The sequence below is a fragment of the Athene cunicularia genome (assembly GCF_003259725.1).
Source record: "Athene cunicularia isolate RWA chromosome 2 unlocalized genomic scaffold, athCun1 chr2_part1, whole genome shotgun sequence".
Taxonomy (NCBI): domain Eukaryota; kingdom Metazoa; phylum Chordata; class Aves; order Strigiformes; family Strigidae; genus Athene; species Athene cunicularia.
In genome coordinates, this window is record NW_020799095.1 from 38,591,469 (window position 1) to 38,617,357 (window position 25,889).

At 34.3% G+C, this 25,889-nt stretch overlaps 1 protein-coding gene across 2 annotated transcripts in view; it reads right to left on the reverse strand.

Moving 5' to 3' along the window:
* Positions 1-261: 261 nt before the first annotated feature.
* CUL2 (cullin 2) overlaps positions 262-25,889 on the reverse strand; it is a 48,509-nt gene continuing 22,881 nt past the window's right edge. Inside the window, exons 6-21 of one of the 2 annotated variants that reach the window (XM_026842415.1) lie at positions 25,282-25,368; positions 22,300-22,396; positions 22,098-22,208; positions 21,011-21,173; positions 19,750-19,874; positions 18,040-18,147; positions 15,732-15,791; positions 15,205-15,333; positions 15,014-15,100; positions 14,354-14,506; positions 13,890-13,967; positions 10,357-10,423; positions 9,000-9,202; positions 6,359-6,460; positions 5,514-5,630; positions 262-897 (exon numbers count right to left, since the gene is read on the reverse strand). In XM_026842415.1, coding sequence (XP_026698216.1) covers positions 766-897; positions 5,514-5,630; positions 6,359-6,460; positions 9,000-9,202; positions 10,357-10,423; positions 13,890-13,967; positions 14,354-14,506; positions 15,014-15,100; positions 15,205-15,333; positions 15,732-15,791; positions 18,040-18,147; positions 19,750-19,874; positions 21,011-21,173; positions 22,098-22,208; positions 22,300-22,396; positions 25,282-25,368 — 1,819 coding nt within the window. In that variant the 3' untranslated portion in view covers positions 262-765. The remainder of the gene's footprint in view (positions 898-5,513; positions 5,631-6,358; positions 6,461-8,999; positions 9,203-10,356; positions 10,424-13,889; positions 13,968-14,353; positions 14,507-15,013; positions 15,101-15,204; positions 15,334-15,731; positions 15,792-18,039; positions 18,148-19,749; positions 19,875-21,010; positions 21,174-22,097; positions 22,209-22,299; positions 22,397-25,281; positions 25,369-25,889) is intronic. The other variant, XM_026842416.1, reaches the window with a different exon arrangement.

Consider the following 25,889-nt stretch of genomic DNA (forward strand, 5'->3'; position numbering starts at 1 on the left):
TACAGTGTGAGATTAACAGACAGAGTAGGTCTTCAGGCACTAAGAATGTAAATGAGCCTAATCTCAAGAAAACAAGATGTGCACATAGCCATAAATATTCTGTTATAATCACATCAAACATAACATACCTACTATTCAGTTTTATATAAATTAGTTCTTACATCAGATCTACTTCTGAGGTTATCCAAAGCCCAAACATATAACATGATTTTTACTCTTTCAGTTCTGAATAATATTTACAGACATTCAAGACACATTATATAACTTTATTTTTTTATTTGACAAGCAGCAGTATCATGTCTGTCATTTTTTTTACATTTTAATGTAGATACAATTATTAGGTTATCTGTCATATTACAATATTTAGGTTGTTTTTTTTTGGTTTTTTTGGGTTTTGTGTTTTTTTTGTGTTTTTGTTTTTTTTTTTTTAACTTTGTCTTAAGATACATTAAAAAACATCAACTGCAAACGTGAAGGGGGAAGAAAAAAAAAAGCATGGTACCCAACCAATTTTCCACATTTCAGCAATACTTCACTCGTTCTTTTAGTAAAGTTTTAAGAAATGTCATAATGACATGAGCTTGAAATATCTATAGGCATTTTCATTGACGCTCATGACGTGGCACTGGTGATGTTGTAAACAGCAGAAAAACAGGGGCTGCCAAGTGACCAATTATGGAGGCACAGGCCTGCCTCTTCCCACAGGAACACACCAAACAGTGACAGCAATGATCTCCTTACAATCATACCTGCAGGATAGCAACATCACGCTACATAACTGTATTCATCTGCAGAGGCCTGGCTTCGCTCTATGTACTGTTTGTCTATCAGAACTTCAATACACTTCTTAATCATGCTGATACTTGGATTAAATCTAGCTCTTGATTGGCTAATTACCTGCAAAAGACAGACATGGGTTTGGTGTTATGTTTATTTACAACATTTATAAATGCTATACAAATATTCACTAAGTGTTTTAAGATAAATCCAGGACATTTTTCGTTTTAAAGACAGAATTAAATAAACTTGGAATAGTTCATTTCTAACAATCAACAAAGCATCTTCATACATTAGTGCCAGGACACTTAAACTGACTGCTCAGGCTCACTGGTTCAGTTTGCCTTCATGCTAATCAGATCTTTTCAGTCCTCATGATTGCTTAATTTGTCATGGTACAAATGAAGAGAAATATTCAGGTTAAATATTAATCTAATATGAACACATTTCTTTACCATTATCACACTTCAAGAAAAGTGAAAATTTAGTAAAACCATATACCTTTCCATGCTGGCTTTGCTAACTGACTTCTCTTCCTAAACTAGGTCCCTTTTACTTCTGTTTATATAATTTCATTGTTCTGAAATATTTATTCTGAAAAATTTTATTTGAGTTACGGCAGTCTCACTCAGAAATTAAATGCCTGAAGAATGTGTTAATCTTATTTTTCATAATAGTTTATGCAATTTTGAATGCTTAAATTTCACTTGATTGTATTTTTCAAAACTGCCTCTAAAGTTGAACTCAATTTTCTTCTCATCCTTCACCACTTTTGTTATCATAAAAAGATAGAGAAAACATTTTCATTTAATAAAGATTTGTGAAAATGGTATTTTCTTTATAGCATTAAAAAGCCATGTTGCAAATAACCAAAAAACCTGAATATAATGTTGCAAGACCTTATTCATTCTTGAATGACACAGTTTAAATATATTAAAAATGAAGCCTACAGCCTACCCTCAGAGTTTGTACTGCACTAGACAATCAAATTTGCAAGAAAAAAAATAACACTTCTTTTTTGTGAAATTTGCTTAAAAGTCCTAGATGACATTTCCCATCACAAAAGACACAGCCCAACTAGTAAACATTTTGTAAGGTTACACTACTTTATTGCTGTTGCAGCTGCCAGGACATGATCAGATGTAAGCTGTCTTTGTCGTGTTTTGTCTAAGTTCCAGCCCATGTAGAGCTGTATGTATGTATGTAGAGCAGTCCTGGAAGGCACTCCAACTGCTCAGCTGCCTGGAAGGTGTAAGTGGAGTCCCCCTGCTGCTGACCTCCTTTCCTATACAATTTGAGACAATCAAGATTAACCTCTCTTTCTTCAGTCATTGCACAGACCTCCAATTTGGCAAGTTCCATCTGGCTACAATGGAACTTTAATACATACAATACAAAATTATTTATTGTAAAAACAAATCTATATATGTATTGTGGAAGAAACTGCCACTGCAGGAAAAACTTCAGATGTCTCTTAGTAGTTTTGCCCATTCTCTTGTAGAGAAGAGGAGGAAATGGTGTGTAGTAACAGAATACGCATACCTATTAACTTGGAAAATTTTTCAAACAAAAGATCTTCCTACTCAAGTGTCACAATACATTTTGCCTGTAGTTTCTCATTTGTTCTGTAAAGAAAGTGATTTTTATTTCAGCTGGATTTCCTGTTTTCTTTACAGCTTTTCATGGCTGGCTCTGTCCCAGCTCTAGAGCTTGCTGAAGCCCTCTGTGAGCCAAGAGAACTCACCAGGTAGAACTCACCCAGCAAAGCAAACAAAAATCTCAAGAGAGTGAGTTTTGTTGGGCTAGCAGCCAAGGGTCTGGTATGTTCCACAGCAGTACAAATGAGAAGAAACTTGGTGCTAGCAAGCTAATATATCTGCTCAGATTTCACCTAACTTCACAGCCCTATACTCAAACTGATGGTTATCATCATACTACATGCATTTACTTAAGACAGAGAGAACAAAAACTAGAATTTTGTATTGGTAAGGTGTTTTTTTGTTTTGGTTTATCAAAGATAATACAATTAAGAAGGATAGATAAGAATACTTGATAGAATAAAAAATTTTCTGGTAATGACTGGTAAGGACATATCTTAACACAATTAACAATTCAGCAAAGACTACATTCTGACACATAAAGGCCTATCAATAGCCTTGAGTATTTTCTTGGATACCTCACCATAAATTAAATGTGTGGTGCTGCATTCTGTTAGAATCAGACTTAACAACGTTAAGACTAGGAGTCTTTCAATCATATCTCTAATAACAGTATAATCCTACCCTTATATCTCAGAAAAAATTATTAAGAGGTGAGAAAATATTAACCATTCATAGTAAATGCTTCCTTTCCAAAGATTAATTTTTAATCCTCAAGAAGTCAGACTAGAAATTTTAAGTGAATAAATGATATATAATATATAAACATCATGATAAAAGTAACATTAGTAACAATATTATAAACTAATGTTTTAAGAAATAAAAAGTCTTTTGACAGTAAATGAAATCTTACTACAAGGTTAACTGGGAAAAAAAAAAAGGAAGTTAGACAACCAAGTTAGTTATGCATACTCTAAAAGTTTAATAGAATTGAAGGTTATTAATTTTATAATAAAAGTCAGTCTAGTGAGAAAGCTGAGCATGTTCAACTTAGAACCACCTGGTAGTTTGGCCTTATTCATACAACATGAAGCAAAACAAGTTACTGAGCTCAATGCAGACATAACTAGGTAAAATTTCCACTCAACGTGAGATTTTCATCTTCGTGTTTAAGCATTAACTATACAAAAACATGTCTCCTCACAATTTGCTCTAAGACCTGGTAATAATTTCTCAAGTGCCTAAGGGTACATCTGTAGCACAGACTGTAGAGAAGACACCTAACATTTTAAAGAATAAAGCTCAGGTCCCAGTAACAGCTCAACTAAGGCAGCATGGAGACTAGCACAAATTAATTCAGAGTGCAAAAGAAGGAAAAATTAACCCTAGTGGATTTTTGTACTGCTTCACCTTATTGTTTAAGGTTTTGCAGCTGCTCATTTAAGGCTACATCAGGTCCCTACACTATACTGCAGCAGTGGTATCAATTACATAGAAGCCTAGCCTTTTAAACTCTCTAATCCATCTGGGATTTAAATAGTATTCAAAACTGAGAACCAAAGACTAAATAATAAAGGATATGATTTTCAAAAGTGTCATAAACTTAGTTAAAAGCTGGGGTGGAAAAACAATACAGGGTGGATGTGGCTGGTGACAGATGAATGGAGCACCAACTTTACTCTCTATTTAGTTTGTAACTGAGTAATAATCAAAATAGCCACCTTTCTTGCAAAGCATGAAAAAGCTTGTGATGTTAATAGACCATACTCTTCTGCAAGAGTACTGCAAGAGCAGAATGCAGCAGAGGCATGTTGTACAGTGCTCCTCGAGTTAAATACAGGAAGAAGCCATCAGAAAGGATTTTTTGTTTCCAACACATAAACATTTGTAGTCTATTCCACTTTATAAACTGGTCTCAAGCAAAGTACAATTTGAAAACTTTTTCTAGGAATTTGAGAGTAGGGTGAAAAAAGTATTTTTAAAGATGAAACAGAGTTTGCCTACCATTTTCTAGTTTTAGCTGTAAATTCTTACAGGATTCCATCATAATTGCATGGATGATTTAAGTAACAGGAAACCAAATAACTAAAGCTTTTGAGAATAATCAGGACCTACACTGCTGCATCTTTTAGATATTCAAAATCAGATTTCTTAAATTAAGCTTGCTTTCAGAGAGTATTTGTGTACAAGCACTATTTCAATATCCAAAACCTTTAAGATGTCTCACATTGCCATTTCTAGGCTTACAAACTCTCCGTAGCTGCTTATTAATTTTAGGAAATAAAAATTAAGTGGTGGATGTGGTAAACTTTCCTCCATCACCACAGCACACAGCAGATCTCAAAATGACTGAATGCTTCTCCACCTCCATGCTCAAAATGGTTGAATAAAGCAGGAATCTTTATTTCCTCTCCCACCAGTCCACTCTGAGGCTATCCTGCAAGATTTAGGAGACTCAAGAATGAATTAGACTGAAGAATACTTGGAAGGCTGAAAAAATTTCAACTGAGAACTGGTTGGTAGGAGGAAAGGCTAGGTTGGAATAAGAAATACAATTGGGCAGGCAACTAGCACGAATGGGAAAGTGGGAGGAACCCAAAAGAAATAGCACTTCCTTCCCAGCCAGTCTGTGATAGTTCATAGATCATTAATGCAGAACCTAAAAAATCTAGACAACTGTACCATTTAATGGGAAAAGAAGATTAAGAAATACATATCTACATACTCAGACAACTTAAAAAATTTAAGCCATGAATTAGAATAAGATCAGCATTAGAGCTCAAAATCGGCTCGTTGCTTCTTTGGAAATCCCATACCTACAATACCCTTACTCAGGTTTTCAACTGAACCTATAGCTCTGTCAATGATTCTTAAATGATACAACATGTCAGCCCAGAACCAGCCAACAGGAAAAAGCAAACACAGACACTTAATGCTTTAGTGCTAAGACACATTTACAAGATTGAGGGATCACAGGTAGTGCTCCAGTACTGCAGTTCAAAGTAGGCTCCAGTGAAACTCTCACTAATTTCACTGAGATATTAGTTCTGACATGGAAGAGTTCTGTGGTCAGATGTTTTACCCAACTATGCTGAAGATTTTCATCAAATTATGCTTAAAAAGAGGATTTCATCTTACCTCCTGAATAAGAGCATTATGTCGCAACACTTTACGTGCTTTCATGATACGGACTATAGCAGCTTGGAGATACATTTTTCTGTCTTCATCTACAGCACTTCTGGTCTGCTCCATCTCCTGCAATACAGGAAGAACAGTAATGCTTAAAATATATTAAGATCGATAAACACTTCATAAAAGTATCTTGAATCTATACTTCTTACTTTATTAGAAGTGGTCAATAAATACAAAAATCTAGGTGAAGTTCAATTCCAGGCAAAGTACTTCCATAAATGAAGAATACCAGGTTTCATGAAAGCAAGCAGGAAGGTAGGGAAGAGATGTCCAAACCAGCATTTTTGTTAGGGAGAAAGGCAGGCAGAATTTACTATAATGTATTGAGTTTGGCAGCACATACGTCTCTTGTACAAAATCCAGTGTTTTAGGAGATACAGAGGAAACACAGATTATCAACACTGGAGATAATTTTAGTTGCCAAAGGACACAAAGCCATAAGAAAGTAGAGTTGATTAGTTCTGCTGTTCTGGAAATAAGTTGCTTTTATAAACACCACAAACAAAAATGTCTCATTACATAAGACAAGTTAAATGTCAATCACACCTGATACAAGAAAAATAGCTCTTGTTTTTCTTATACTTTCTTATTCCCTACTCCATCTTCTCCTACCTATATTTTAAGTACAAAAAAATATGCAGTGTTTAAGCTTTAAACTTAAATAATTTACAGTGTTGTAATCTTACACAGGGACTTGTCCATCTGCTTACACCAAACTAATACAATAAATTCAATTTTAGAAAAATAAGCTTCCTAAGCTGTTCAAGCTAGAAGCACCAAAGAGTACTTGCCTGTGGCGTGTCTTTCTGCATTGACGTAGTAATTTTAAATTTTGTTCTTTTACTGCTGAAGTTCATATTTAATGAAAACGTAGACTCTACCTCTATATCTTCCTGCAATAAAGAAACTTTTTTAAAAAAACAGAAATGGAACCAGAAAATATAACAATTTACATTGAAAAATCACAGTTAGGGGCTTGCATACATACAAACAATTTCAGATTTGTAGCTGGAAATTCTAAAATGCCATTTGAATGAGGTCAACCTTTTAAGCTACCGCTTAACTAACCTAGAAATCTATTTTAGAAAACACTATAAAGAACTCTGAAATACATGAATTTTGTTAACAAGTTAATATGATTAAAGTAATTTCTGTTTTAATACTTTGACAGCTCATCTTAGTTGCAAGCACTCTCCATTTAAACTCATTTTCTCCCTATGAAGAAAGTAGGATTTGCATTTATATAAGGCAGAACCTCAAGAGAGCGAGCTGCTCCTTTCACAACTATTACTAATGTTGCCTTTCAGAACTTAAGGAAAACCATCTAAGCATTTTTTCTTACGTTATAGGAGAAACTGTTGATAAGCTGCAACTTCTACAGTTCCACATCCATCTGTACATTTCTAATTCTTTCCTTTCAGAATCTCAATTCTTTTCCACATGTAAAAGTCCGTTTCTTTCAATAAACAGTAACTAGTCCCTGCAGTCCAAACATCTTTACATTCAACTAACAGGATGACCTGACCAATCTTTGCAGTTTCCAGGCAAGATTCTGTACAAGTACTACCAATTTCCAGCAGAATGAAGTACTGGGCTTCTTAGGCTTTGAAATCTTGCCAAACTATGTTGCCTCAAGTGCAAATACTTTAGTATAAACACAGTCAATATTTATCTAAATATATACTCAAAACAGTATTAATTCTAATTTTATATTCTGCAAATATACTTTATTATAACATTTTATAATATTCAGGCATAGTATAGAAAATTTAACATGAAAGGGCAAAGACCAACACCTTTAAAAAATATAAGCTACCATTAAATTTTAGCATTATTCTGCTTACATGGTTGAGTATAAACCAAAATAAATTGTGTTGTGCCTGAACTCAAAAGGCATGATTCCAATAAACCAACAAAGATTTTGCCAAAAGATTTTTTCTTCCCCTCTTTCAAAAAACCCCAAACAAACAACAGTAAACTTCAACATTTAACACAATGTACTTTTCTGTGTGGCTCAGATACAGGTTAAGAGAAGTTACTGTATTTAATTTCATTGCTTAAGCCACTGAAGTTCACTGGCTTATTCAATAAGTAAGCTGATAGACTGTCTACAGATCTGCTTTCACACTGCTGGATGGAGTGCAAAGAAAACAGAATTAGCAGAGACGTTTGAATACGTACCCTGGAAGTTAAAGAACCAGAAATGTAGTGGTAAATATTAAAAGGTAAAAGGGTTGGAAAATTATCATTCACTCTTCCATGACATATGCTTAAAGAAACTGGGAAACCTTATACAGCAGACATAAATAAATGTAAATCCTTTATATAATGGGCAACTTTCTACAATTCTGAAAAACCTCACTGCTTTCTTTAATAGCTCCCAGGGTTATATTTCACCCGTGGGTTAACAGACATCTTCCCAGCCACTGTTCCAACCTGAGCTCATTTCTAGATATGAGAAGCGGGTCCTATGCTTCAGTCAAGCATCAGACTTTCCTTGTGATCTCACCATTTTCTAATATTTTTGTGGTTAAAAAAAAAAAAACAGCTATCAGAGCAGCTTTGGATTTCATCTCATAAGTGAACGGCTTATCTCAAGTTTCTTCTACCCGATACTCTCTGAATAACAGGCTTTTCGTGCTAGCTGGAAGCACATGCTAAAGTTTGTATGGTACACACAGGCACTTCTGTAGTGTTTCTTACACAGCAGACATCTATGCCCTTCGCTGTATGGGGAAAAATGGTAACTGAGTTCATGTAGGTTGTACAAAAGTATGAGGCAGAGTCAGGAACAGAACCTGTATCAACCATTGCCATAACCACAAACAAAGCTCAGGTATCACTGGAATTCCATGAAACTCATGGAAGGATAGAGTTTGGCAAATTGCAGCAAAAATCCTCTTACACAATCCCTCCTTGCTTTCTTTCCTCCTCCTTCCTCCTCCTGTAATCTGTTAGCAAGGAAGAACATGGTTGTGGTTGCTTTCAGTCTATTAATTCCACAGATTTTTTTTTAGGATTTCTGTAAACTCTTAAGTTGACTACTCAGGCTTCTTCCCACAATTCAGTACAACTTTTAAAGTGGTGTATTTAAAGAGCATTCCCGTCCAATGGCAGTGAATCTAAAGCCATGTCGATGAAGTGCAACAGAAACAATAAACAGTCCTAGCATTATTACCTTTTCAACATACCATGCTGTTACAGGCATAGTGAGCCTATATGACACAGTCTACTTCCTCCCATCTCTTTCCTCATAAATACAGATATATAACTGTTCACAAGGGTCAATAATACAGTTTAGAAAAAAAAGGGGAAAGAGTAGATGCTATTATATTAAAAAAGTCCTATTGTAGTATATTAAAATAAGCCCTTAACAAATATTAGAATCACAAGGCTGAAAACACAAAACTGTTTAATATCCTTACGCCATACCTTGTCTGAATCATGGTTGATCATTTTGACATCAAGTAAGGATTTGATGGTTTTTGTCAGTTCCTTCTCATTCATTTGTGTACTATCCTGAAGCTCCTTGTAACTGACAGTTTCACTGTTGTTGAAGGCAAGCAACACTGCCATTTGGTATGTTGTGACCATGGCTACATAAGGTTTGCACAAATAATTCATTTTTACTTCACCTGTAATGATAGAAGCAGTATTTTATAAAGTGATGGAATGTGCTGAAAAGTCATCTGAAGCCTAACTACTAGAGCTCCTCGTACATTTCTGGACATTAAACTCACACCTAAGTATGCATTTAACACTTGGAATAGGAAGATGGAAACTGGTGGTGTGAATTTACACATATAGAATGTGGTGTGCAACAAAACTCCCTCTGATTAACTATGAATACTAGAACAATACTGTTTTCAATAAAAAAGGAAACCTACAGTGTTGAATTTAAATTAAAAAAGGAAATTCCAAATAGCCTCAATGCATTGCAATGCATAAACTTCAATTAGTAATAGCTTACAGAGAATCACAGAATAGAGATTACAGGAAAGTGTTTCCAACGAAAGATTTAAAAACAAAATAACAGACTTGTTCACTAAAAAATTTTCACAATATTCTTATATTCTTTAAATTCCCCTGAAATTAAAGAAAAAAAAAGTACTGAAGAAATTTGCCCGAAAGCAGATTTAGATGTTCTGTGTGAAGGTGACAGTGAGTTAACGGCAATCTTCTACTACCAGAACTAAATTTTCATCATATTATATTGTATGCTAGTCTGGTTTTCACCTCCATGTAATATGTTGCGGTCCTCAGTCATTAAAGCCTGATACTGAAAGCACTTGAAATAAAATATGATTGACTACTATGTACTAAACGAAATTACAACTTTATATATCTCTTCTAAGATGTATTTTAACATAAATTTCTGTACAGTAAATACAAACATAAGTAAATATTTATCATAGATACTTACATATCTGAGTAAAATAATTTTAAGAATGCATATTATACTATTTCATATTCAGTTAGGGGGTATCTGATACTACAGAAACAATTACAGGCAATTGTTAGTAACTTCAACAGTTCTGCAGTACTGTTAAGAATGCACAATTCTAGTTTTAGTTGGATTTAAATAAATCACAGATAACACATGCAAATTTACAAAACAAATTTTTTGAACACTAAACAGCAAATATTAGTTTAAAATGCAAAGTAAGTCAGCTGACTGTAAATGCAACATAATGTTCCAACTCCAAAGTCTGTTGCCATTTGAAAAAGACTTTCAACAAGTAAATGTCAGTTGTATAAAGCATAAGTTTAGCAAAGCACTTATTTTTACCTGTACAAAGATAATGTAACCAAGTAAGCTTCCTTCCACTAAAATGCTGACTGTAAAATAATTCAAACTGCAAAACAAAATGAACTTCAATTAGTCACATATATAACTACTCACAATAATTTATTATCACACTACCACCCCAGTGAAGAAATACTGGTTTTAGAATCACCATACTGGACACAAACATTGCAGACCACTTCATGACTATATTTTCCTTTAGAAGATAGGTGATGACTGAGCATCAGTCATTTACTGAATTACTTGAACATATTAACATATCACTTGATGAATAAGTCAAAAAGACTGTTGACATATTCATACTCTCAAAGCATAAAATACTGTAGTTAGAGTGTTCCGAATAAGTATCAACTCTACTGAATTTAAAAGAATTTCTAGGAGGTTTTAGCTATCAATCTTGTTACGTTTTATTATTTTGTTCCTTCCAATTCCATATAAAAACAGGTGTATTTTTATTTTTTCACCTTGATGAAACCATGCAATAATCTATGGCTTTGATGTCCTATTTAAAATTAATTCAGAAAACCCATTTTACTGATTTTTTTTAACAACATCTTTCAAAAAAAATAAACTTTTACTTAACAGGTATTTCACACATTGATTTTCATGACAAATCTCATCTTACATTCCTGAACGTATTTCTAGGAGCAATCTCAAAACAGCATGCTTGAAAATGGGCACAATTTTTACCACCTTCCAATTTGGGTTTCATGCTAGATACAACTACACAGTTTGCAAACATCACAGAATCAATAAGTGAGTACAGATCCTCGAATTTCTGTTGAAACCTTACAGAACGTATTTTCACAAAGAATTATGATTTAGTTTGATTTTTACAATAATTTCTTGTCATTATGAGAAGTGCTACATCAATCATTCTGGAAAAGTATTTTTTCCTGATATTGAAATTATACAAAGACAAATATATAGCAGAACAGGAATAAAAAACCAAAAAACCTCTAAACAAGAAAAGGCCTTAAAAGCAACTTAAAAATTCCTCTCTCCTTTTGATTTTGTGCAAGTGAAAATTAACTATGCAGTTTGAAATCAGGCACTAAATTGCACATCTGGCTACTGTAAATGAGACCACTTTCCAGAAGACTCTAGGAATGCAATTCGTAGAATAGTCTTTCAAAGCTGTATTTATGTACATTTAGATGTTATTTTAACCAACAGAGAAGAAAAGAAAGGAAGAGCATAAATGACTTGTGGACTGTGATAAGAAAAACCAAATTTACAGAGGAGCAGTAAAATCATCTTATTTTCATATTATATATGAAAATATATCATCAATCCTGCCATTCCTGGAAACTTGCAAGCAATGGAGAGAGAATAAGAAAAAGCCCTGGGGAAAAAAAAAAAAAAGGAAGCACTTCATTTTGAATAACAACTAAAAATATTCCAGAGTATTTTTAAAACCTTTTGAAGACATGGCTTCTAGCTTGCTTATTCTGTGGGTTAAACTGATACAGAAAAATCTGATAGGAAGGAAAAGAAGAATTTCTGCAAAGACTAAAGTGGAAGTTTATGGCAAGGCTTGTAAAATGCAGTATTTTATTTTAACATATGTAATATCAGACTATGATCATTTTGCTTGTAAGGAGGACTACAAAATCGAGGATTTTTATTAGCATTTTAGTAGCTACAGCATCCTCTTGGATGTCCTCTGAAAATAACTGAAATTTAGCTGAAAAGCCAACAGAAAAATGAAAATATAAATCTGACCTTAATCCCCTATAGCCAAGAGGAACAAATCAGACTGCATATATTGGCAAGTGCCTGCTAAACCTTAGTTACCTTAGTTCTAGTATTTAAGCTTCTTTTTGGAAAAAAAAAATAAAATTTGCTCTCATACTTCTTATCTGGAAGAATCAAGAAAGCGTGGCTTGCAGACTAATCCTAATTTGAGGTCTAACTACATTCTGGGAATGAGAATAATTTAAGCAGATTTGAAAAACATTTCCTTAAAATTGGATCAAACCTCCCTAAACCCCATGTAGCCAACACTGTGTACACATCAATCTGGCTTACTCTGATTTGGTCTGGCAACTCTGATTAACATCAAAGGAAAATACAAAAAGGAGGACTTTTGACCTCTTTAAGAATCAGGTGTTTCTCCACCCACAAGATTACATAGTATGAAAACCAGTATTTGTATTCCATTAAAATAAATACACATTTATAGGAAGCTCCATCAGCCTTTGAGCCTGAAAAGCTGCTAAACAGCTTGCCCAGTTACAGAGGTGTTTCCATACTCTGGAGTGCAACTGCAAAATGTTTTTTTTCCTTCTAAATCCCAGCCAGAATCCTGAAAGAACTCTCTCTTCATGTGTCAAATGATCAAATTTGATAGTAGAGACAGACATTGCCAATTTTTCAAAGACTCCCCGAGGTCATGTTCTGTTTCCTCAGGGAATTATAATTTAGAGCATTAATTCTAGCTAGGTGACAAATGAATAAGTTTGCTCCTTGAAACTGGCAAAACAGTGAGGTGAGGCAAGCAACCCAGACTCTGAGCTGCTTCTGATATGCAACTCTGTAATGATGTTCCAACTGAGGCACAACTGACAATACTCCTATTTTAAGCCCATAAAACCCAGCAAAATGTCAATTATCACCTTCTGTGGATCCCATAGGATGGGTTGTAAACTATTACATTGTTAAAATCAAGTGCCACTTAATCACTTAATACAGTGGAAATAAAAGCAGAGTAAATTGTTCTAATACTTAGTAGTAATCCACAAAAAAGCTCCTTTACCACAGGAACAGACATTTGCCATGATAATTTACATGAGGTAGCTATTTAAGCTAAAAAAACAGCTTTAAAAAAAATCTCTTGTGTTCAGTGATATGAATTTTTTATTGCCTAAAATGTACTTCACCATTAAATACACTTCAGCAGAGACCAACACACATATTCTGTATTTTAACACAAACATTGTACAGGTAGTATTTTAGAACACAGTAATATAATCAAAAGTAATAAAATATTCCACTTCTACAAAGCAGAAATAATCACATAAAAAGAGAATATTTGGCCAAAGTAAATACTTTACTGCTTTGAGAATTCATAAAAAGAAGTTTCCACAAAGCCTGATTTTGACTGGCTCCTATGAAATATGGGACAAGAAACCTGTGTCGGAATTCTAATCTGCTATTAAATCTGTTCAGATTTATTATTAGAAACAAAATCTTCTTTTATCTAAATATCAGGAATTGGTTTTAAAGCTAAGAATTAATTCAGTTCATTTGATTGTATTTATTAGTATCTCCCTCATTAATCACGAAGTGTAGAAGAGAGATGTGAAAAATACAGAAAAGCTATGCAATACATACGTAAATTCAATATGGCATTTGGGTGACCCTTCCAAATTTTGTATGGACTGGAAACAGGATAGCCACAATTTACAAGCAAAATGAAGCAGCTCAGGTTTTTCTCTGTTAGAGTGATCATCTTTTATTTGGAGTTATTTTACATCTTCCACATGTTTACAAGAAGCCCCCTACTAACCTACCATCTGTACACTTTTTTCCAGTTCCTGAGGAATTGCAAATGTAGAAGAAGGAGCCTGAGTTAGAGGCCACGCACCAGCCTAAAGGTATTGGGAAAAATAAAAGCATTAACATTTTCATTACATTAAGAAAAAGTAACACTATTAAACAGATCTATAGTATATATTATGCCATAAGACATTCAGTTTACACCAGAAGTTTTACTGCTCAGTTTTTACTGCTCATTATGCATGCTCCACTAAAGTATTAATTCAAGACAAGAACAAGGCATTTTACATCACTATTGTTTAGTGTGCTAGCAGATTAATTTTAAAAAGAAATGCTAGGAAAATAAATTATTTCACAATGATCACAAGGTGTCCGTTTCCATATGAGAAGTATTCATAGTCAGAAAAATTGTTCACTTGTTATTGAAACATAAAAATTAAGTACAAATAACTCAATAGTAATAAACATACATTAGTACCTGTAGAACGTATATCTGAAAACTAATTCCCAAATCTATAATCGTGTCCTGGTTTTTGATAAAGTTGTTGAATTTATTGTTGAGATCAGCACTAACACTCATGTCTGTATACATTCGATGGAGCTTGCTGGTAAATTCATAACCACAGGCTTGCTGTGAAGAAATATTGTAACAGGTTTCACAGTGAAAACAGTATTTATTATAAATTATGCACATTCACTACTAAAATATGAAAATCTAGTCAGCATATGCGTTATAACATTTACAGAGAACACTAGCTACAATAGAAAACATTATACAAGCAAATTATGATTTTTGTCTTAGTTTCACTTTCTATACATTGATTTATATGAACAGTGTAGTTTTATAAAATTGAAAGATAAAGCTAGTTTTTGAAAGTCCTTGGTACTTTTATAATGTAATTATGAATTATTTGAACACACTTAATAAAGCTACCCAAAACCTCATAAAAATCTGAAATGCCTAGGTGATGCTGGCCCATACGTCTTTTATAGACCACCAAGAAATTAGTTTTTCCCTTCAGCTATTGGAAACAAGATCTACTGACTGTTAAGTTATCTCTGACACCCTCTGCTGCTCCCTCTCAACATTACATACTCCTACGTTTGTTTATTCTGCATTAGAAGAATATTACATTACCTTTAGTTTATTAATCATGGCCTCTTCAGAATCCATAGACATAGACAAACCATGAATTAATCTTTTTGCCAACATTCTGGCATAGAACTGCATTAAAAAAATCATATATGAGGATTTTTAAAAATATAAGCATATTCTTCATGTATACTTTAAATGTAACATTTTAACATTTATAGAATATCAACAGTTACCTTTTGGAACACATCTTTGTCATCAATGTATTTGAAAACAGTAATGAAACTCGTAAGTTTGTCTTCTACTTCATTCTCTGTCATTCCTTTTGCTGATTTCTTCAACAAGTTGTCACAGTACTTGGCCAGCTCAAGTTAAAAAAAGAAAAAAACAAGCCCAAACCTACTTGTCAAGCTTGAGAACAAATGTATGCCAAGGTATTCCAAAGTTCTACACAAAAGTTAAGGCATGAAATAAGTCATAGTCTACACTCTCATGTTCTATTACAAGGGCTGCATTCACAGGTGAACAATACATACTACATCCACAGAAAATACAAATTATGAATCAAAAATTACAACTGCACCAATTTTGCACAACCACAAAATGTGTGTGCATGTGCAGGTTATTTATTACCACTGAAATACACACCTGAGGCTGACTCAGTGTGAGAAACAGAGAGTCATGTGATGAACCCTACACTAATTCATTTGACAGTTATAAAAAAGCATTATTACTTTCTACAGTAATAAAATATATCACTTACCAACTCAGGTGCTTTGCAGATTGACTTGGGCTCCCTATAGTTAACTACTGATGTCAAAGCCTACATAGGAACACAGAGCAAAGATAAAAAAATATAAATTACTTAAAACTTTTTCTTTCATTAAATTTGAAGAAATAAAAAAAATGTTCCGGACAAAGACCATCCAAGACCCTGTAAAACTGAACTACACAATAAGGGATCAAAAAAGAAACAATGAATAAAATAGTTTCAATTACTGCTTTGTGAGAATTTGTGTGTTGAAGATCTTTGCTGAGATTTAAGTAAAAGTAGAAAGGGTAGAGGAACAGAAGTTAACTGCAGAAAGAAAATGAAAAATAAAGTTCTAATTAGAAACTTAAATGTAAAAGTATGAAGATTTTGGTATACAGCAATATGTATGGTCCAAAAGTATGGATAGAAACTGATGAATAATTGCAGATAAAGTAGATTTGAGCAGCAGCACATCAACGGCATGTATCTTGAGCTGAAAAACATACATGGTGTGCTCACAACAGTAAGAAAGGAAAGATCTTTTCACTGTGGGATTTTTTGATAAAGAGGAAAAAAAATATTGTTCAAAGTGGAAATCTGAAGCAGTGCTGTACAGAAAACATGTAGCAGCCAAAGAAAACCTGAATATGATGAAAAAGAAAAGGAAGGAGATAACCCCAGTTTAGAATTGGAAATAAAAGTAAATCTAAAGTAAAAAGTGAATTTAAAAAAAGGTCAACTGTCAACACAGATATCGGAATCATCAAGATTAGTTTCTAAACTACATGTCACATTTAAATGAACAATTTGAACTAATACTGAACCAAAAATATTGCATGATTGTAGTCCCGAGGAATTATAGTGCCTTCTATGGAAGGAAAACATTATTAATGTTATTATTATAAAGAAGAAATGACAAGAAACTCTTTTGAACAATGCTTCAACATTCCAATATTTGATAATAAGTCCCTAGAATCCCCGTGAGAAAGGAATGCATGACTACAAAACTCTTTGAAGCTTAGAATACTCTTTTGTAATAATACTGGAGGCAACAATAGCAATTTTAATATCCACCATGAAAAACTGTCAGCAGATTAAGATTCTAAATATTTATTGTAATAAAGATTACTGAAATGAAGAATTGACGTATTTAAGGAAAAAGTACATTGCCTATGTGCTAGCATATGTAGTTGTCAATCTCATATTACTCCATCTTCTGGTACACAACATTAATTGCAACTGAGACAGAAATGTATTAGGATACTGAAATAAGTATTTGTTTTAAAATACTAAGTAGTTATTTTCTCAATATCACAAATACAAAGGGATAACTGCAATTGATATTACTACTGGTATCTTCATCACTATGTTTTACCAGATTAACCTTGGCTAAAAATTATCAAATCTTAGACTATGACCCTAACAACAAACACTGATTACTGTAAACACTGCAAAAGAGCAATGAAATGTATACATGCATCCTGTGACAGGAAATTATGGATAGCAAAGTAGTACTAAGTGCACTCTCTAGGAAAAAGATACAAGGAGATATGGGAAAGAGTGGGAAATTATCAGACTAGATAAAATGTACTTCTTTTTTGAGGAGAAGCCACTCAATCTCTCAAGAGCCCACGAATGTTTTGCAAAATTTAGTAATAATAATAAGAACAATAAGGTTAGTTATTAACAATAATAAAAAAATTATAACAATTAGAACTGTTATCTTAAATACCTTCATGGCTATGCATTTCAGAGAAAAGAACAGCAAGCCTCTTTACCTGAACAGGCTTATTTAACTTCAAGTGCAATTCTCTCTTGGAAAAAGTTAGCTATTGTGACAGTGATTGAAGTAAATGTAGGTTTTCAGATATTCTTTGTAGTCAACTTGAAAAATCTAAGCAAAGCTTCTGTATAAGTAATACTACTAGCATGCAGAGTTTAACCATTATGACAGCAAACACATTCAAGTTCAAATGCATCTAAGAGTTATCAAACTTCCCAAACCCCACAATTTTTCTAGTTATTATCTGCACTTAAATTTACATTAAATGGGTCAGCTCAATTTTTGTCTTTTGAATTCTGATGACAAGAAAGGTCTTATTTTCAGAAAGCATTTAAGTATTAAAGTGGTTTCATTTGTACATATATTTTCCCCTAACAGTGAATTGCCTTTTGTTCCATTGCATTCCTGAACTAGAAAAACCACATAAGAGTCCTATCTTTGAAAATATATTGATGTCCTGAAGAAATATGGTGAGCCTGAAACAGGGTCCCACATTTTGTTTTCCAATGCTTTTTTCACTTAAGTAAAAGTTACCTTGTCAAGTGCACTCATAAAGTGTTGATCACCATTCAAAACAGTGTTGATGAGTTGAACGAATTTACTGTGTACTTCCAAAACTGACTCCACAAACTGAGTTGGCATCTAAAAAAGGCAGATAAAACAGAAAGCAAGTTAATGAGGAAAGTAGTATTATCTACACAAAAACATATCTTAATTGTTGTGCTTTTTTTCCTAATTATTCTGTTTGACAAGTTAAAATCATAGTAATTAAGTCTTTGAAAGTATGGATTCTGAAGTGTTGTATTCATACTACCATGCTGGACCATGTTTCAGAAATAGTCTATGGCTACATATACAGTCCTGCTATTAAACATAGATTTGAGTCTATACTGCTCTCATGCTGTCTAACTTTTTCTATCACATTCTAAAATCCTCTATTAGTCCTTTCAAAAATCATTAATGCTAACATGTAAATATAGCAACCAGGCTGAAAAGCTACTGTACAGTAAACTGCTGCTTTTCCAACACATTCTGACTTCACAGACAGAAAATCTAATTGAACCCTTTGAATTTTCACACACAGGACAGTTACTGATCAAATTAAGCGTGCCGTATTTCAGCAGAACATTTTGTATAGAAATGACTGATGTGAATAAGAGGAGTCCCTACACAGACAAGCTGGCAGGCAGCAGTGCAACAGTGTACAATGCACCGGCTGCATTATGGGACTCCCCAAGTGCATTCTCAGGATACACATTAAAAGTGTTTTGATGACAAAGTACTTAATCTACACAGCGGAGCAAGTATATCACATTTTGAATTTATCTACATAAGGTTGTGAATTTTAATCACCCTCATGGCTCTGCATTCATTTCCCTGTGTAGACACTATTAGTTTGAAAGCACAAGCTCAATAAACCTAAAAATATTTTGAAAGCGAACTATACTACTAAGACTTCAACCCATTTTCGGTATGCACAGAGGAGTTACGGAAGAGTAAGCGCTCCCGTGCAGTCAATAAAAGAGTGAATGTACAACAACAGTTCGTATCTATGTATTGTTACAGACAGAAACACTGGGTGGCTAAAATCACCATCCTGAAGTGAGCACAGATCTAGACAGCAAGATGTATACATGTACAAGTATAATGCCAAATGAAAGTTCGTTTGTTTCTGAACAGCAATGCTCTTAGAGAAACAAAAATGGAATCGAGTAATTGCAATATGTATGAACTGAAAAAAGTTTCACACACTTGAGTAAAAATAATTAAGCTACAGTATTTTCAGGAATTACATGAAAATATAAGACTACAAAGATATTAGTGAAAAACACCACAATGAAATCAGGGCAGAATGTCAGGTCTTTACAAATAACATGTAGTTAAACTAAAAGGAATCACTGGTTCCTAATGTACCAGAATAGCAAATGCCACTGACTTAGAGAAATTCAGAAAAAAAGATACATACATGGAACAAAAGGACCTACTTGCCATGACAGCATTAAACAAACAAGGAGAAATATCTAGCTGCAGTTGTTTCTGGTTAGATCACAACAATCAACTCTCAGGATAGTTATGTGTCGCACAGCTAAGCGTGCTGATTAGAAGTTACAATTTATCCATAATGTTCCAAACCAATTTCATATAGACAAAATTAAAAAACAGAATAGACTAAAAAGAAAAGGGTAAACATTTCATCAGGAATGTTAATCAAATAGGCAATTTCAGCTGCCTGAGGAAACTCACATTTTCCTGAGAAAGATTGCTGGTTGCTCTAAGGCCCTCATCATGGATATGGTTTTGTAGTTCCTGAATCATATGAGGTAAACCACTTGACACAGCACGAAGTAGAGTATACATATTTGCCATGTCTGTAACAGAGATACATTTTTATAGAATATGCTTAGAAACACTAAGAAATCAACACTTAATATAGTATCATAAATTCACACAGAACTTTTCAAAGACTGAAACGAGACCAACTGTTTTGAAAATTAACATACACTGGATCACTGACAAAATTAAAAAAGGAAAGAATAGGGCTAATAATCAGTATTTACTGAGTACTGCCATTGTGACTACCTCACTCTTCCAATATTGCTTATTTAGGAGAGACTCCAAGAGTAGAAGGGGCCTAGAATGGCAAAGTATACTGATAGTTTATTTCAGTCCTTGGCCTCCCTAAATCTCCCTAGCTGCAACTGACTAAAACCAGTTTAGACATCATCTTGACTTTTTATATTTTTTTCCAGTGGTGGCTTAAAATTTGTCTCAGGTTAGAAAAGCTGTAAATAAGCAACTGATATTTTTATTACTTTTTTTTTTCAAAAAAAGGATCCAAGCTGATCAAATTTGCAAAGCTCTGGAAACTGAATTAGAAACAATCTGAATGTGAAAAATAGTTTGTCTCACATAATAAATACCATCTTCCATGCAAGAACAAGCATTTTTTCAAGAGGCATGTAGTCATTAGGAAGCATAATTTTTTTAGTCAGGCAGGGAATATAACTATAAGAGCATCTGCTTCTGTAAAAAGGATTTTGGAAGAGAGGTCACAAAAGATTCAGGACAATAAAAAGTGGCTATGAAAAAAAGCCAAAACATTTTATAATCCTGACCTGTCAAATGATGATGAAGAAATCTGTAATGACAGAGCCATTGGTTTACAAATGAAAACACAAGCATAAAATATGATCCATTCTACAGGACAAAGGACTTCAGTGTGGTTTTAAGCCGACTAAGACAAAGAAAGAGAAAGAATACTGGCCAAAAGAAGGGTTGTTAAACAGTAAAAAGAAGGGTTTGACTATATATTTGGAAGAATGAAAATGAATTATGTGGTAAAAGAAAAGATCATTCAGGTTTAATTGAGCTTCCTAGATAAGTAACATGTATTAGTTGAAAACGCTTAAACCCATAGAAGGTCATTGAATAAAGATAGTAAGTTGCAATACTAAATGAATAAACCAAAAACCACTTCACACTTTTTGTGACCATTGAGACTTACCACTTCTTTTCTCTTGTCTGATAATATTGTGACATTCTGCATGTAGAAACTGCAAGTGATCAGCTACCATTCTCTGTTGGCATTCATGAATCACTTTGCCATATGAGCTGGGATGCAAGTATTTCCGACACCGCATTTCTTCATCTTTTAATCTACCTAAAACCTATAGACAAGTTGTTAAGCTGATTGCTAATGAAATACAACCAATATAAAACCATGAATATACAACATTGTATGTATGTAGAATGAGAGACACAAATAAGTAACACACTTGAAAAATAACTTGTCTGGGATGCTGAAAAACTGAATTAGCTCTTCTGAATCAGGCTATTGCTGAATTAATACAATCTTCTACTCTTGAGTACTAAGCTCAATCACTACTAGATGTCTAACAGCACTCAGTATTTCTCCTGAAAAGTTCCTCTTCCCTCCAACTTTGTGTCCAGTCTCCCCCAACTTCTCATACCATTCCTTCTAAGAAAGTTTTACCACAATACCTAATTATGTAAGAATCACTTTACTGTTGAAACCCATCAGCTCGTACGTAAACATCTGCTCAAAAAGTATGGGAGTATATCTGAGCTATTAATAAAATCTCTCTTTATAACTTCAATGAAGGAAATATGCATTATCATAAAATAAGTCATATGAATACTGACATAAAAGTACTTCTATCCAGTGAATATGAGGGGAGCCTAGGGAGAGCAGTGCAGCTACAGTCTGCTAATGGTAGACAAAACAAATCTGCATTTATTTTGGTTTAATTGAAGCCTTAGCCTGTCCTTGAATTTCACCTCAGGTGTGCGACCATTTGCTTATGCTCCTTAAGGTTAAAAGCCATCTCACTGCCTTCTCCTCAACTCTTCTATCCTGTTAGTATGGACGGTATAGCACCAAGGACTGACTTCCAGTCTTGTATAGGCAAGGTTTGCAGTTTATATTCAGGTTAACCATGCCACTAAAAAGTACAATTTAAATGCATGAAAGCATACAACAAAGATTAACTATGGGAACTGTACAGGAAATCATGTATCAGTGAATTAATATTAGATTTTAGTTATTGCAGGCGTACAGAAGAATCTCTTACCTTTTCCATGTATTGTGAGCAATTTGACTCTTGCAATAAATTTGAAGCTTCTTGTTTATAATACTCCCCTGTTTCATTCAGAAAAGGACACTCAAAAATTTCCTGATAAAACTTAAAGGAGATTTTTTTTTAAAAGGACAAATAATACATACACTAAATTAACATTAAAAATTGAAAACATAAATCAGAAATGTGTATGTACCTTTAGGGGGAATTTTTTCTTATACTGTTCAACATGAACAAAGGAGTTAATAACCCCATGGATTACTTTCTGGTTTGGGTCTTCTCCACAGCGATCACTGAAACAGGCAAAGCAAACATTCATGAGAATGTGTGAGTGTAACTCATCTGATAGCCGAATGAAATAAAATTGGATGAAAACATTTTCCAGTAAATTCCTCTGCTTAAATTGGTAAATTGAAGGAGATTAATCTCAAAAAAATGCACTCTTCTTTCTCTCCTATACATTTAAATTGTTGAGATAGCAATTCATAAACTGTTTGAAAGCATTTGCAGGTCATGAAATTTCCAAGTGTTTGCTAAGGATGTAAGTATTCCAAATTACATACTCTAAGTACGTACTTTAAAGGTTACAATAAGTTCCATCTTGTATTTCTAGCATTTATTAAATAGAATACCTTCATAAGCCTGCTTCTGCCAAAAAAATTCTTGCCAGTGTCACACTAAGAAGCATGCTATTTTATTTTCTGAATATCTACTGTTCAAAATGTAGATGTCATGTGGAACAAATAACATACTTGATGCATCATCACAACTTTTAATCATACATTGGAAAAGGAAAACCTTACGTTTTCCATTTGAATCTTAGCTTCACATGAGCGAGTTCAAGTAAAGAAAATACTACCTTTAGTCCCATTCAGTTGAAAACAAAAGTAATTAAAACAAGTGTTTTGCATGCTAAAAACATTAGTGTTCACTCCTTTGCAAAGACTGAAAATAACAGACCCACACTCAGAGCAGCAGAGACTTTCTTAAAACATGAACTGTACTAGAACAGACCACCTTTCACATACACTTTACAAAGAAGCAAACAATACTCCTTTACTCCTAAGGTGTTAAGCAGTACTAAAATATGATTTCAAAAGGTATATTTACACTTAAGCATCAGCCATTGCAATTTCAAAGGTCTTCCCTTTTAAATACAGATGTACACATATATGTATGTATATAGAATAAGATTTCTTACTTTACCCAAACTTCACTAAAAAAATAAAGCCAGCAAAAATACTTCAAATCCAAACATTACCACATACTCATCTAGGGTGGGGTGGAATGCAGAAGAAATAATTTTGCTAATTTAATTCATTTTGGTTTGGAATTGAATTGATAAAAACTACAGAGGATGCCCATGAGCTCAGAAGGTTTACCAGGACAGCCACACCAGAATTCGTTGTATTATATACACCAGACCATATTCATATGTTCATATCACTTGATTATGTGGTACGTTTTCTTTAAATACTACTATGTCCTATGATTTGAAAACTTAAGCTCATGATGGGTGGAAAGAACTAGCTCTCCAACAGCTTATGAGCAGTCCATGTGGTTTATGCTTGGTCACCTGTTATGAGCTGACCTAACTGGTAACTGCTCCAGCAGGGATGGTCTGATTTTTTTTTCCCCTGGGGGACAGGAAGGTTTCCCCTGGCTCCAGTAGTTGAACCAATGGACTAAATCTGGGTTTGGGTACATGTAATCACATCCTGAATTCCTGCCAACACCCCTCTGCTGGGTCTGGTTATAGGATAGCAAAGGCAGCAGCATGTCTCAGAAGGGAAAAAGTGTAACACCAGCCCAGGGCCTGGACCCAGGGGCAGGGAAAACTGCACAATGCATGCAGCCTGGGAACACAGCACCATGTCAGTGAGGGCTTAACTAGAAGTTAAGCATATTACAAGGCAGGGCTCTGTCAAGAGACAGTCGAGTCTGCCTCTAGCATGCTGGGTTCTGGACCTGAAAAGATACTGGTGACATAAACACAGGAAGCATTACTGCAGTAACAGATGAAGACTCAGCTCCCCTCTGGTTGGGTCACAAACCTCAGCCCAGGCAGAGGTGGGAGCAGAGGGGGCAGCAAAGGTCAGGCCCAGGGGATTCGAAGGTCAACGTATCATTAGGAAAAAGCTGTAAAAGTACAGGAGGCAGATGCTCAATAGAAGAGCTGCAAGGGAGGAGACAGGATTTTGAAGCACAGCTCAGATGGCGTGAAGGCGATAGACGAAAAGGAACACAGCATGTAATGGGCCCTGCCTACTTTGGAAGCATCTTCAGGTTTTTATATACACCAATGGCACTCTGCTCCCAAGAATTTGTAATGCTAATGGCTAGTTTCAAGGAAATCTGACAGCAGTTCCAAGGCTGATTTTTGTGAAAGTTGTAGTAATAAGAACATCCACCAAACTAAAATGAGAGAAATTGGTGACCCCACCAAAGTGAAAGTCTATTAAGTGTATATTTTTCTTCTTGGCAGTAGTCAGGAAACAATATGGATGCATACAGCTACAGAGCGGCTGCCACACAGTTTGAAGCAGGGATGTCACAGGACATCGTGGGAAGGGTAGAAGGGAATGATGACATTTGGTGGGGAATCTGAACAAGCACTAGAAGCCCAAGTCCTGCTAATTCAGACGATGATGAGTTTCTTTTTTCAGAAGAAATGGAGAAAGTTACAAAACACAAGCTCAAGGAAGTTGGGTTGTTTTATATTATATCTTGTTTCTATCTTAAGACAAAAGTTAACAGTGGAAGCTTAACATGTATTGTACAGTGTATTACTATAGCCCCATATAACATACTTAAAGTTTAAGGTACAATAATAAATACTGTATTTATTTTAAAAAATTCCATCATTCAAAAAGAAGCATTCTGCTGTGTCAGACCAATGGCCTATTGAGACCAAGTAACTACAGAATTCAGTGTGAACTACAAGAGCCTGTTTCAAATACTTTTTAAATAACAACTCCCAATAGCTTTCCTTTCAAAACAAATGGTATAATGTATCAGCTTAGACAGGAATAGGTTCAGTTAGTTAGAAAGTGTTAGTTATCTTTAGTAGAGAAGCCTCTCCTGGTTAGTCTGTACTAATCACACTGTCATTTGAGATAGCACCTGAAAAATTTCCAAATTATTTCTGTTTAAGAATTTCATAGATGAATTTTCTCACAATTCGAGATCTTGTCGGCTTCCTGTTGTGTTGAAACAAAAATGCGTAAGTTGATATTCAGCTTGCCTTGTAGGAGGAGTGCTTGGGCTAGAGGGAGGGGGAAGAAAGTGTGTTATATTCAGAACTCTATATAAAGAGGAGTGCAGTCAGACAAGACAGGCTTAAGTGATTTAACAGTTTTCTGCAGCTGAAGGTGACTATTCCTGCTCCCTTTTGCTCAGTCACAGGCCTCTATTTCTCTTGCACTGCTTTGGCACTCATCTAATTCTTTGCTGAACTGACTCATCATGCCAATCTGGAGAAACATTCGCCAAGATGGCTTTCTGTCATTTTAGCAGTTGAGCTGGTTCACTAAGGGACTAGATGAGCACCAAACTGAGCACAAGAAAGGTTGTAGAGCATAGCCTGCTCCTTTTTGGCACCAAACTCCTAGATCAGTTTAGCCATCTTGTTCAGCTGAATCACAAGTCACTACTCGTACTTCTTTTATTTTCACGTATCAAAAAAGTTTATTGTTAATTTTAACGTACAGTGTATTGCAGAAGTTTATAGCTTCTAAAAAGTTGATGTGCTCAAGATTTTATTCAGAATTATTTTTAAAATTCCAG